Source organism: Telmatherina bonti (genome assembly GCF_933228915.1).
Source record: "Telmatherina bonti genome assembly, chromosome: 21".
Lineage (NCBI taxonomy): Eukaryota > Metazoa > Chordata > Actinopteri > Atheriniformes > Telmatherinidae > Telmatherina > Telmatherina bonti.
Genome location: NC_136630.1, coordinates 26,023,467 through 26,038,116, shown reverse-complemented (window position 1 = coordinate 26,038,116; position 14,650 = coordinate 26,023,467). Strand labels below are relative to the sequence as shown.

At 41.8% G+C, this 14,650-nt stretch overlaps 1 protein-coding gene across 2 annotated transcripts in view; it reads right to left on the bottom strand.

Annotated features, from left to right (window-relative positions):
* LOC306771240 (uncharacterized protein) overlaps window positions 1-14,650 on the bottom strand; it is a 66,855-nt gene that overhangs the window by 20,234 nt on the left and 31,971 nt on the right. For both annotated transcript variants that reach the window (XM_079260359.1, XM_079260360.1), the window contains exons 29-31: window positions 9,935-10,116; window positions 6,903-7,086; window positions 2,302-2,444 (exon numbers count right to left, since the gene is read on the bottom strand). In XM_079260359.1, coding sequence (XP_079116485.1) covers window positions 2,302-2,444; window positions 6,903-7,086; window positions 9,935-10,116 — 509 coding nt within the window. The remainder of the gene's footprint in view (window positions 1-2,301; window positions 2,445-6,902; window positions 7,087-9,934; window positions 10,117-14,650) is intronic.

Sequence of the window (14,650 nt, the reverse complement as noted above, 5' to 3'; positions counted from 1 at the left end):
TAACTAATATAAAACATGATTTACTGCAATGACCTATAGCTTATATTAGTTTCTCAGCTGTTGGCGTTACATTAATCCTCCTTTGTTAAAAGTTTGGTGTTTTGTTCACCAAGTGTGTGACTTTCTGTTTTGTTCCTGTTTCAGTGAGTTTATACCTGCCTTCTGTTGTCTTGTGACAACACCTGCGCCTTGTTTAGTCATTAGCACTGAGTATAAAAGCTCTTTGGGTTCTTTTGTTCTTGGCTTTGTTCTCGTCTGGTTTTGGCCCCCAGAGCTACTAACTGTGTTCAGTCAGTCGGTCTGGTCTTTTTTCACATAAGTTTTTATTTCAGCGATGAAGTTTGTTATTCTGCTGTGGCAGCGCTTTTTGTCCTTTAAAAATAAATCTTTCTAACATCCACCTGCATCATCCTGATGTTGGTTTTTGTTCCTCTACACCATCATCGTACGTACAAAGCAGGAATAATCTGTTAGCAGAAATAAAGGCTGGATGTGAGGAGGGGAGTCTGTGCATCGCTGTCAGTAGAGGAAATTTACAGATCAGTATGGCGAAGGAGTTGAAAAGATGCACAAAAATGAACCAGCTTTAAAAACTATAAAAATAAACACTTCTGAAACTGTACATGATGTTAAATATTTTAAATGTATGAGCACATATTCGCATTTATGGGTGCTGGAGAACTGTATTGATTGATAAATATGGATAATTGTCTATATCGTCATATAAAAACAATGTTTTTGGATAGTTGGAGATAATTATGACTCGATGTGAAAATATGTATGTATTTAAGAGACAGGATACTGTTTATCATGTTAAATATAATTATGCATTGATCATGATACAAATAAATAAAAGGAAAAAAAATAACATGATCTCCTTCTGATCTTTTTAGATTAAAATTGTTGTTTGTGGATGTGATGTCAGTCAATGGAGTCTGAATGATGTCATTTGTTTTTCATGGCAGCTTTTCTTTTACTTTATGTTTTATCCATCCATCCATCCATCCATCTGTCCATCTGTCCATCCATCCATCCATCATCTATCCATCCATCCGCTGATCCATCCATCTGTCCATCCATCCATCCATTCACTGATCCATCATCTATCCATCCATCCATCCATCCATCCATCATCTATCCATCCATCCGCTGATCCATCCGCTGATCCATCCATCCATCCATCCATCCATCCATCCGCTGATCCATCCATCTGTCCATCCATCCATCCATTCACTGATCCATCATCTATCCATCCATCCATCCATCATCTATCCATCCATCCATCCATCCATCCATCCGCTGATCCATCTGCTGATCCATCCATCCATCCATCCATCCATCCGCTGATCCATCCATCTGTCCATCCATCCATCCATTCACTGATCCATCATCCATCCATCCATCCATTCACAGATCCATCATCTATCCATCCATCCATCATCTATCCATCCATCCATCATTCATCCATCCATCCATCCATCATCCATTCACTGATCCATCATCCATCCATTCACTGATCCATCATCCATCCATCCATCCATCATCTATCCATCCATCCATCCATCCATCCATCCATCCATCCATCCATCCTTGAATCCATCAATCCATCCATCCAATCCTTGCATCCATCCATCCATCCATCCATCCATCCAATCCTTGCATCCATCCATCCATCCATCCTTGCATCCATCCATTCATCCATCCGTTTTCTACAGTTACGTCTCACAGTGATTTTCTGTTATCTTATCAAACAGCCAACATTTCTGTTGTTAAACTCCAAACCATATATGATCCCAGTAACTAAACTCTGATCTCTCTCCCCAGCAGCAGCTCAAGCAGAGCCTAAGCCGGTCTGAATCTTTCCTTATAAATCAATAGTTTTACAATGAGTGATTATCCCTGGCTTATGAGCTGTTGTCTGTGTCATCTTTCCAGATCTTCACAGAAGCCGCACTGGTTGCATAATGACTGATGGCATCATCCTGAATCCACATTTTATCCCTTGTTGCTGCAGCTCAGGCTAAATCAAGCATCAGGAATGTGTGATGTGCGCAACCTCAAAGCAACTACTGATCTCTCTAACCCTGCTGTGACTCATATTCAACATCTCCACTCCCTTTATATGCCGTGATGACTCACAGGTGCAGAGGTGCTTCTGGCGTCCATGTAACCAGTAAACACTGTCTCAAGACAAGCTTGTTACACTGTGAACTTACAGGTGGAGCTCTTCAGCTTTAGACTCTTGTGAAGCATTGCATGTTTGGTGTATGAGAGCTGCAGAAACAGCCATGTCCTCCCTACCAGTTCTGCAGCAGTGAGTGTTCGTCTCTCTTTGCAGATGATGAGGCCGTCCCTGACTCCCAGTCTGCTGAAGAGTTCCCTCCATCCCGCTACATCGCCATCTGTCTGCACATAATACGGACTCAGCAAGATCCAGTCACAGCCTGGTGGAGGGAAAGCAGAAAGGCAGCGGTGTTAAGGTTTACAGATAGAAAGGATAATATAAAACACACAGTGTAACAACACAGACAAGTAAACAGGTAAGACAGTGTGTAATGTTTACCTGCTGATATCAGTGAGGTCATTAAATGAACTGGAAACATCAGTATAATGAATCTGCTGTGCTGCTTTTCAGTGTTGCCAAGAGGCAACTTGGAACATTGTTATTTAATTGAAGCAGAGCGAGAGCCTGCAGAGTTTCTGGCAGATGTGGAGGGACATAAAAAGCCACAGCCCGAGGAGGTGAAATCACCGTGTAACAAGTTTTATCCACAAAATCCGACAAAAAACAAACTGAAGCAAAAGAATCAGAGCTTAATGTGTGTTTGGAGACATTAAGAGTAGAAAATCAGTCATAAACAATCAACTATCTTACACTACTTTCTATCTAAATAATAGCTTCATTCTGCACATTCAGAATTGCACTAGCAGGGAGATTTGTTTGCACTCAAAGCTGATGGATGTGACAAAATCCTCTCCTAGACACGAGTCCGAAAGCTGACATGACTCATCTCTCCTGCATCAGACCCCTGCAGACCTAATGGGACTGTATCTGTCTGTTAAAAGACCATTTTACACTCTAAATCTTTATTACAGATTTCCACCACAGAGCTTAAATAGGTTTAAGTATTGATTTATTTCTGATTCTGGATCAAAGTTATGATTAAAAAACGTTTCTGGATGGTTAGACAGAAGAAAAACACAGTCCGAGGATGTCACTTTCCCTCCTGAAACTCAGAGGAATTAATCTTCTAAACTAAATTATAACTTGAGAAAATAATCAGTAAAATAATTAGTCTGTGAAGCTGCTCCATGCCAACAGTTTTCAGATATAAACGTCGGTGTTTCTGCTACGAAACAAACTTCTAATGGTGATAAAAAATGGCCTATGATGTCATGATGTGGCGGTTTGTGTTTTTTCCTTAGTTCAGGTTTCCTGTTTTATTTTGTAGTTTTTCCTGTTTGGTTCCCTTGTTTGTTGTTTAGCTTTATTGATTTCCTCATTGAGTTCACCTGGTCTTGTTTTAGTTCATTCCGTTCACCTGTTTCTTGTTTGGTTCCCCAGTGTATTTATACCCCTCAGTTTTAGTCTTGAGTTGCTGGATCATTTTGTTGCACTAGTTTGTTTGTTGTAGTCCTCGGAGGTCCTTAGTTAAAATAAATCAACTAAAATCTGCATCCCTGTTCCCTCATCTCTGCATTTGGGTCCATACCTTCACCTTCCTCACTGCCACCCCATGACAGATGTGTGCTTTGCTATGACAAAAAAAAGCAAGATGTGTTCACTGTTTACTGTAAGTTTATTTACATTTGAGTGTTAGCACAGAGTTGATTGTGCTTTGTATGTTTCAGTTTCACCCTTCCTTGAAACGTCATTAAACCTTCCTTTCAGGTTTTCTTCCTGTTAAAGGGGAGTTTTTTCTTTCCCACTGTCGCCGCGTGCAGCTCAGGATGGGGGATTGGATCAAAGTCATGACTCGATGCAATCAGTTGGTTTCTATTATAGGATATGTATGAACTGATTCGAAATGATGTGTATGTTGATTTGTTTATGTAAAGTGCCCTGTGACAACATTGTTGTGAAGTGGCGCTATACAAATAAAGTTGAATAAACCTGTGGACAAGGAGCGAGTGTCTTCAGAGTCTTGATGTCGGGGAGGTGTTGATCTGACTTTGATATATACCTGACATATATTGAGGGCAGCACAATGTGAAATCTATTTTCTTTTCCTGGATCAGTCATCTATGAATATGTTAATATGACTCCGCCCACTTTTACTTTAACAATATCAGAAACAGAAGTGACTGACAGGGAGACTTCAGGGGAAACTTCCCAACCTCTGAAACCACAGTGTAAACCTTTCCCACCTCTTCACGATCAAGGTCAGGGGTCACAAACTCCGGTCCTTGACAGCTACCACCTGCAGGTTTCAGTGTTTCCCCGCTGCAGCACACCTGACCCAGATCAATGCCTCATTAACATGCAGGTGCAGAAGATGACATGTTGTTGGAGAAGCTTTTCGTTTGAATCAAGTGTAGCAGGAGACAGTAAAACCTGCAGGATGGCAGCCCTCGAGGACTTGGATCCAGTGTGTTCATGTAACAATAACAGAACTAACCCTTGACAGGAGAGCTGCAGCAAAGCTTTCTCTTTCTGAACCTGCTGGATACGACCACAGATCTCTCCCATCTGATCTGTAGCTGTTGGTTTGTTTACACCCTCCCTCCATCCACCTTCTCCTGCCTTTGCCTGTGACTGGGTTGGATGTGGTGGTTGCTACCGCCTAATGAACCACCATCCTGAGCTTCACGCTCCAGTGAAGGAGTCTGCATCTCCACACTACTTCCAGCTCAATGAGCAAATTCCATGAGAGCCTTGTGATGCCTTTGCTTCTCTTTGGGATCAAATCTCTCCTCCTCGTTTGGTGGCTCATAGTTGGAGGCTTACATTGTTTGTTTCTGAAGTTTTAAAAATTATTTGATTTAAATAGCAGGACATATCTACCCATTGTAATCCATCATAGTGTGTATATAGCGATAGTCCCACCAACGTAGGCTGTCTGAACTTGCCTCGCTGAAACCGTGGGTGTTGGTTCAAAGCACAAATATTCGGTCAGAGCATAAAAGGCTGATAGAGGAATGTTTTTAACATAAAAGCATCTGATGAAGAAGTTAGCTAGGATGACAACTTTTAGATTGAACACAAGAGTCTGCACATGCACAAGCTATGCTGCAGTTAACTTTATGTACACGGGGAAACATACACTCACTGGTCACTCTAGCAGATCCACCTACTTAACACAAGTGTGTAATCAGCCAATCAGATGGCAGCAGCTTAACACATTCAGCCATGTAGACATGGTGAAGAAGACTTGCTGAAGTTCAATCTGAACATCAGGATGAGGAAGAAATTAGATTGAAGTGACTATGCATGTTGTTGGTCTGAGTATTTACTGGGATTTTCACACACAACCATCTCCAGGATTTACAGCTCGCAGCAGCTGTCTGGACCAGAATGTCTGGTGGATGTCAGAGGTCAGAGGAGAATGGTCAGACTGGTTGGAGATGATGGAAAGACAACAGGAAGTCCAAGAAGAATATTATCTCTGAACCATAGACTGTATATTAAAAGATGGACGGAGCCTCCGTGACGTCACCCGTAGGTTTCTGAAGAGCTGAATTGAAGCTTGGTGGGCGGTTCCTACCATCGCCATCTTGGCAGGGGCATGCTGTCGTCTCGCCAGGAAAATACATATATGAGCAAAGAGGTGGAGCTGACAGGGGGGCTGTGAGCGTCATGGTGGATGATTGACATCGAGCGAACTCCAAGCTTTCTGTAGCTAAGAGCTAACCGAGCTAACCCGGAGATAACAGGAGCTAACCAGCTAACAGAGGTAAGCGGGCTAAAGCTAAGTCATGTTGATAAACGGTTAAAACCCGCGGTTGTTCTACGTTCTTACTTGAAGCGGGAGATCGGGTACCTGTCAATCAAAAGGACACGCCCCTAAATCTGCCCAATTTTGAGATTAAATTACTTTTAATTGGGCGAGTTAGAAAAAAATTCACTCCCCCCACAGTTGTCATGAAGGTAAACCTGACCTATTAAACCTAAAATGGATTTTCGAACCAGGCTGTAAACATGTTTATTCCTGCTGTGAAGTTGTTTTTTTAAAACATGGGAGTCTATGGAGATTCTCTCTGTTTTGGAGCCCCTAGTGGATGAAGGGGGAACTGGAGTTTTATGCACTTCCACATAGGCTTCACTTTTAACCACCGGAGGCTGCTGCTTGCTCTGAACACACAACATGTCCAACCTTGAAGCAGATGTTCTAAAGGGGGTCCAACTCGGTACAAGAAGTCTGATAAAGCAATGAGTACTGAGGGTATTGTGGTATTCAGTGGGATAAAACATATGCAAATGCATCAAGTTAAAGTCTTTTCTTATTACTTCTAATGTGAGTTTTGTTGTTTAGTCCTTTTATTTGAAGTGTTCTTGGTGACAAAGAACTGGATGAAAATCTTAACATGGAATCCAGCAGCTCACCAAAGAGTTGATGATAAAAATGCTTCATCTGTTGTCTGTGGGAACATTTCCTCCTTCAAAGCACACACAGCTGCTCTGATCCACTTTCTTCTACACACCCTGAGGACCTGACTGGGAGGTGAACTACTTCTACATGTTAAGCTGGATCAAACTGGTGTCACTGTTTCTTCCCTGACCTTTGACCTGATGTAACAGAAGAACCAACAGATCTGTAAAACTGTAACCCACCACTCAGCATGGTATTAGTTCATCAGCAGCTGATTGTTTTCCTCTCCTTTCCTTCTGCGACTGTGTGAACATACTGAGAGTGTGATTTTGTTGCTTGGCTGAGGATGCAGAAGTGTGGGAGTCTTCCTACCAGGCAGCATCACGGGCAGGTTGATGTTGCTGTATTCTTCAGAGAAGTGCACCCTCTCCGTGGCCGGGCAGCGCAGACCCCTGCAGGTGAGGACGGGAACTGTGATGTCTGCGTACTCCTGGCTGGAGGACGAGTGCTGCTTGATGAAGACCAGGTAGCTCACCACCACCTGCTCGGGCTTTGACTTGAGTCAGAACCAGCAGGAAAAGAGAAGAAACCATTTTTAATGCAAATACCGCGTGAAGGGAAATAAATGTTACATTGTATAAAATTTCCTGGTCGTTTACAGAACGCCAAACGGCAAGGCGGCAAGTCATGGACAAGGGTGCCCAGTTCTGATCCTGGAGGGATTCAATGTGTCCCTGCTCCAACACACCTGACTCAAATGAATCAGTCATTGTGGAGAACTTTATTGGCTGTTGGATCCATTTAATATGAGCCAGTTGTGTTGGAGCAGGGACACATGATAAAAACCGAGGACCGACTTTGGGCCCCCCCCTGGTCATCAGTGGTGTCTGGGTGGTTTTTATTCCGCGTTGAAGCACATGCAACGCTCCCATATTGTTCCGGTAAGGATGGATGAAGAGGGAACTGTCCAAGCAAGAGGCTCCTTCTGTCCTTGTTTCTTTTCTAAAGTTTATTTCTTGTTTTACTCCATTTAAACCTAATTCATTTTATATTTATATATCCGTTTAAGAATACTGATAAGATAATGCTACATTTAATTAGCAAAATAATGTTTAACAAAACTAAGGCTGCTAGGATTTGTCAACAACGGCAACAATGAAAATTCATCGACATGAAATTTAATTACGCGTCGCGTTATAAACTGCCGAGCGGCTTTGCTAATAAAACGCTGCGCCAGGCACCTTAACGCCATTTACCAACCACGGCTTTTCAGACAGTAGAAGTGATTTAATTTTGGTGGTGATCCAGGTCACCGTATGGATTCAGAAATTTTTTAAAGGATTCTGGCCCTTGTTTACCAACAAAACAGTCTTTTTCAGGATGCAAATAATCATTTCAATGCAATTCTACGAATATTAAGATGTTAAAATATTTCATTTATTTTGTTTTTTGTTTTGAGGCAAATTCTGTACAGCTTGGATATGACACTACAGCTAGGTTTGAAATAAATAAATTAGTAAGCTGTTAAGCTTACATTTAATATTAAACAGGTTCAGGAGTCGTTCTTTTAACTTACTAAAGGACATTAAGTTGTGACTGACTGGGAATCAAAAACATACTGGAACCAGTAAAAAGAGCTGCGTCAACTGGAAGCTCAGATGATGGGCGGGACAGAAGTAATCGTGACTAATCGAAAAAATTATTTACAGATTAGTCAACTATTAAAATAATCGTTAGTTGCAGCCCTAAACAAAACAGAATAAAACCAAAATAAATCTTTACAAAAGTATTTTTCCAGATTAGTCTTTTGTTATATCAAACATCCTCAGGAGTAAAATACTATAAAAAACATTTGTACCCACATTAATGTCAGAAAGGCACAAAATAAACTGAATTTTTATTTTTTATTAGCTTGGATCGGGTCCTGCAAACAGCTGTGCAGCATCTGCTGCAGAAGTCGGAGATTTTATGTATTTATTCTTCTTGGCCCTTCCTTCTTTTTCTGGGTCTGCAGCACCTTTAAAATGATGCTCCGCCTGCCTTGTTGGCCGGTTCTCCTCCAAAAACTCTCCTCGTTCCTGTGCCAGCTGCAGCAGAAACTTTCTCTGAACCAGTTTGGCGCCAGTGCACTTCTAGAAGATAATGTTGGCCCTTATTCCAGCACAAACCAGTAGGTAGTAAAAGACAGCAATGAGGCGTCTTTACGCAGCATCTTTTACAGTGCAGGACGCTGCTGCAGTTACGTTTAACAGGAATCAACAGAAGAAAACACATGACTCCTGTCCTAGCTTCACTCCACTCCGCCTGCGTTTTAGAGTTGATTTTAAACTGGTCTCGGCCCAGTTTACCCCTCTGAGCTTTTTCATCCCAACTCGCCTTAATGGTCTCTGAGATCAGCGGACCAGCGGCTCCTGCAGGTACCGAGACAGAACAGAGCCTTCTCTATCGAGACCCCAGCGAGGGTTTTTATTTCATTTGATTTGTTTTGTTTTTTTATAGTGTCGTTTTCAGCAGGTCTTATGTCTCAGGATTTTATTTGTATTTCTGTTTTTAAATATGTACACATTTTCTTTGTGCAGCACTTAATTTTAGCTGCAGTTGGTTTAAAGAGCTTAATAAAAAAAAGTTGGCAGGGTATGTAATATGTTTTCTGATCCACAGCATCCAAACTTAAGAGCGGAACAGCACAATACAACCACGCTGACCGTCTTACACCTGTCCATGTGAACATTTATTACTTTGTCTGGATTGTATTAGTTGTTTTTAGCTTTTATACATATACACACATACATACAAACATAACCACATACATACATATATTGGATGGATGTCTTATTTTATTGAATGATTTTAATGGCCTATGACAGCAATCTAGATTTAGTCACTTTTACAGGTAATTAAAGATTTATGTATGTGTTTAGTATCATTTATTGCTAATTTATGTACTGATGAAAAGGTCTTCTGTTGATTCATGACTAATAATTTGCAAACTGTTCCTTTTTCTGTCCTGAACGACTCTGAATGTTGCTTGTTATAGTTTTTATCCTTTTCTCTCTTTAACTCACTGGCTGACAAAGACATCGTTTGTGCTTTTGCAGTTTCTGTTTATAGAAAGCCGATTTGGCCGCGTCAATGTCAAAACACCACCAAAATGCACCCCAAAGTGTGCACCCAGCAGGCACCTAACATGTTGTACATGCACCCCGAGTGTGCACCTCGCGGTACCCGGCCAAATCGACCCCCCACATACCGCAGCCCCGAAATATGAGCCAAAATGCTTCAAAACGCACGGGGCTCTGCGAAAACAATGCCTGGCAGAGTTCATGAAGTCCGTACTTTGACTGCAAGATAAAAAAAGATGTGATGTTTTCCGATCAAGTGGTTTTGTATTTGTGTGTTGTTACCTTCCATTTGTTTGTTTTCATTGTGGGGTAGATGTGCTGCTCCAGCAGCTCCTGTGGCTCCAGCTCGTGCACCCCGAGTCTTTTCAGCAGCTCCCGAACCTGCTGACTTTCCAGAGGCTCCAAGCTGCTCAGCAGAGACGGATGAACCACATTTACATCCTTGTATAACGCAGACAGGGGTCCTGCACAGAGACAACACACATCAGGACATATTTATGCTGGTATTACTTGTTTGTTTAGACATTTACAGCTGGATTGATCCCATTTCCTCTTGGTTATCGATAAGGATTTTGTGATGTTTGGTATGTCACCACATAAGTAAACACCTCAAACAGGAAGCTTTCAGTGTCCTACTTTCCTCTTTCTGAGGCTGCCATCCTAAGCAGTGATTCCCCACTGATGTGCACTGCTCAATATTTCAGAAGAACACCGTGTTTAACTTTGCTGTCTCTCTGAAGTGATCACTCTCAGCTCAGTCCGCTTCACTTCAGCGGCCTGAGCTTTGTGCTGCAGAGAGCTGCTTCCAACTGCAATCACTGACCTGAAAATCAAGACTTCACCGCCAGCAACTTTTCCTCCTGCCAGCGCTGTCCGCTGTTACTACCGACAGAAAGTCATGTGACTCACGATGAGAATACTTACAGACGTAATATTAAAATGTCTGTACTGACATCAAGACATGTGCCAACGACTTTGGTTATAAAACATTCATTTGTTCATTGTGGGAAAGGAAGTACACGCTTTTTCAGTCCATGGTTTATCAGGACATGAAAAAGGAAGTTGTTTTATCCTCTTCAAGCCTTTGTGTACAGTTTCTGACACCTACTGCACCGACATATGATGAACACTTTGATCAATACGTTGTATAGCCTGCTGTCTGATCTGTCTTCTGCCCCCTGGTGGACACATGTTGCACTACAATAAATCTGACGTAATCACGTGGACGTGTACTGTTTGTGTGTATTTTATATTACGTTTTCTTACGTTTTCTTAAAGACCAAACTAAAAATTTTAAGGAGAAAAATAGAAGTTTCTGTCTATTATTTCTGAAATCCGATGTTAAAGAGTTAAAATGAAAGAGCTGTTAACATGTTACATTAGTTGTTTATTTCCCCAAGAGGTAAAATATCCATCATCTATTTTCTTAACTGCTTGTTCCAAATTAAGGGTCACTGGGAAGCTGGAGTCTATCCCAGCAACCACTGGGTGAGTGGCAGGTACACCTGGACAGGTCGCCAGTCCATCACAGAGGTGAAAATGCTTTCCAACATGTTAAGTTCTGTTATAATGTGATATTTTGTTTGAACATACATACAAAGTAAACGTACTTATCACAGGAAAAATGTTTTGATCCAAACATTAAGAATTCATTAAACTGAGCAAAAATGTCATTTAGCTTGAATGAATAATTATATGTAAGTTCTTATATCAGAACCTGAAATGTTGGTCAGCTCTTCTTTATAAAGTTGCTTCACAAAGCAGGTTTAAAACTGTGGTCGAGCGACGTGCTGCACGTGAAGAAGCACTGGTGTAAATCACAACTATTCACATCCAAAAAAAACCCAACTCCTGATGTGTTGAACAGCATGAGAAGAAGATCAGTTTTTAAATAAGACTTAAAAGAAGACGGGGACAAAGCCTGGCGTAGAAAAAGCCTGATCCTCTCTGAGCTTCAACCAAAAACAACCAACCAACCAAAAGCAGCTGATCGTCTGACCTCAGTGACGAAGCACGGCTGAGAGGTAAAGAGGCAAGACCCTGAGAGCCTTAAAAGCAAATAAAATCATTTTATATTCAACTCAGTCAAGACGGCTTCACATTTCACTGTAGAAATCGTTGCTATCAAAAGGAGTTCAGGTTCCACTCAGTGACCGCAGGGTGTCCAGTAGAGGGAGGGGGGGGATCAAATAGAAAAATCTGGATTTTTTTTTGCTTCACAATTTAAAAAAAAAGGATTTTTTTTTAACAAAAACTCTTTTTCTTCAAATAAATAAAAATAATTCATTCCTTTTCTAATCGTACCATCTTTAACTTCAACATTTAACATGCTAACAAAGACACGCACTGTAAAAACTGTATATCTAACCGAGCCTGGCAATCGTGGCCAAAAAGTCTTTATGAACTTGTTGTAAGAGAAAGAACCGTGACAAGAGCATTGTAAGTCCCTTATTTATGAATAACACCCGTCGGTCAACGCTTCACCGTTTCTTTCAAAAGGAGCAATAAAAACAACATAGAAATGAACCACTGACAGGCTGGTTTTCAGGGCTTTTCCACTTAGTAAAACACTTAAAACGAGCGTTTCACAGCTTGTTTTAAGATATTTCTCACTTGTCAAAAGTACAGATCTATTTGATTTTTTCCAACTTAAATTATCTTAAGTTGTGAATAATTTTTGTTTCTGTAGAAAGATCATCTCTAAATCATTTAAACTTGCCGTTATAACACATATGTTTCTCAGACAGCTGTGCAGCAACAGCTGCTTCTGGAAGACGACTGCTGATGTCTTTCCTCCTGGGCGTCTGCGATGGTTCTCATCACAGATTAAAGACACTTTCACATCAGACTTTTTATTCGAATCCTAATCCATCTGCTCGGAAAGTCCGCTTTGTTTGGGAGAATCTGAATGGGGCAAATGAATTCCAAAAGAAGCGGACTCGGACTGCCTACAAACCAGGTCTCAGCCTGTTTCAAGCGGACCAAATACAGGAAGCGGACAACAAAAAAAGTCACTTCCTGCATCTGACTTAGCATTGCATTATGGGTAAATGCATAGCGATGACGTTAAGAGTCCTCTGTCTGGTGTGTTCGTCATACTGCGTCCATTGTTGCAGTGTATTTCTGCAGTAGACTTGCATAAGACAAGAAATAAAAACCCAAAACAGCCATAGTTCCTTCTCCATGTTTAACTAGTTTTCTTCTTCACGCCGGTCTTGTCCTGTTTTGCTCAATAAATACCAGTGCAGCGCCCCCTTTGGTGGGAATGGAGATATATTATTCTAAAGGTTTGGCTTGTTTGACCAAAGTGCAGGGCGAACGGTTATCTCAGTTCGCATGGATACACCCCCCCTACAGCTGAGCCGAGTCTCCAATCGGACTGAGTCTAGTGGACTCTCCTGATGTAAATACACCCTGAAAGTCCTCCTCCCAACACACGGAGGCTGCAGCAGAACAGCTTCATGTCTGATCCTAATCAGGTTTTCCTTTAAAACAGAAGTCAGCTGATGGTTGCAGTAAAAACAGGTGAGGCTCAGGTTTCCCTCCTTCCTGCATCTCCAGCCTTGTTGTGACGTTGACTTGGTTTGTAAGTTGTGTTGACTCTGCTTCCATGTAAAGGGAGCCTCAGAGTTGCTTTTAAAGACACAAAACCTCTTAACCTACATGCCTATTTTAGACGGCAAACTGCAGAAGCAGAGCGCTTACATTAAAGTATTAAAATCAATTATTCCTACTTGCCGTTCTAAAACCTGGTGTGCTGTTTTTGTCTCCGGTGACGCACGACGCAGGTGGCGTTCCTCTGCTTTTGTCTGGGCTGGCTCCGATCTGAGCGGTGCTTATTCTTAGAAAGAGGTCATGTTTGTCCACAGGTTCGTCATACGCCCACCCGCTTGTCCCTCAACGTCTCATTGTGCTGACTTCAGATGGGTCAGACGCAGCTTTTACAGCAGAACCTCTCACAGGCTTTGAGTTTCTATGACTCAGGAGGGAACGTCTGAATCTGTCCCACAGCCGGTTACGCCGTCTGTCTACCTGAGATCATAGCAGACAACGTGATGTTCTGCAGAGATCTGAAGTGTTTTTCTGCTGAGCTTTTAAAGCAGCGATGCAGAGCGGTACATGTGCACTTCTAATACATATTTATGCTAAAAGCAGGTCAGTCACCATGTGCTGTATTCTTTTCTCAGTGGGTTTGTTGTTGTCCTGACTGGTTTAGCGCTGCATAATCAGCACGAGCGCCTCCATAAGTTCTCTGCAGGTGCAGAGTAATTACACAAAGACATGACAAAAGGGCAGCTGAGAGGGGGGCCGTGAGCGTCATGGTGGATGATTGACATCAAGCGAACTCCGAGCTTTCTGTAGCTAAAAGCTAACAGAGCTAACCTGGAGCTAACAGGAGCTAACCAGCTAACAGAGGTAAGCGGGCTAAAGCTAAGTCACGTTGTTCACCGACTAAAAACCGCAGTTGTTCTACGTTCTTCTTACTTGAAGCGGTAGATCGGGTACCTGTAAATCAAAAGGACATGCCCCTAAATTTGCCGAACTTCGAGATTAAATTACTTTTAAACGGGCGAGTTAGAAAAAAATTCACTCCCCCTACAGTTGTCATGAAGGTAAACCTGACCTATTAAACCGAAAATGGATTTTTCGAACCAGGCTGTAAATATGTTTATTTCTACTGTGAAGTTGGTCTTTTTAACATGGGAGTCTATGGAGATTAGTGGATGAAGGGGGAACTGCAGTTTTATGTACTTCCGCATAGGCTTCACTTTTTACCGACAGAAGATGCAGTTGCTTTGGTGTTTATTTACTCTGAAAAGTCTTTTTCAGCCCTTATTTCTTATATTTGGTTTAACTGGAGCCAGACGTTCTTTGAACCTTTTAAAAGCAGCCTGGAAGTGTAGCTCTCCACCATTTCTTTTTAAGTTTAATCTTTGAACAAAGGCTGCTTTTCGATTTATTTTCAGCCCAGTTCCTGCAGCGTTGCATTGTTATTTG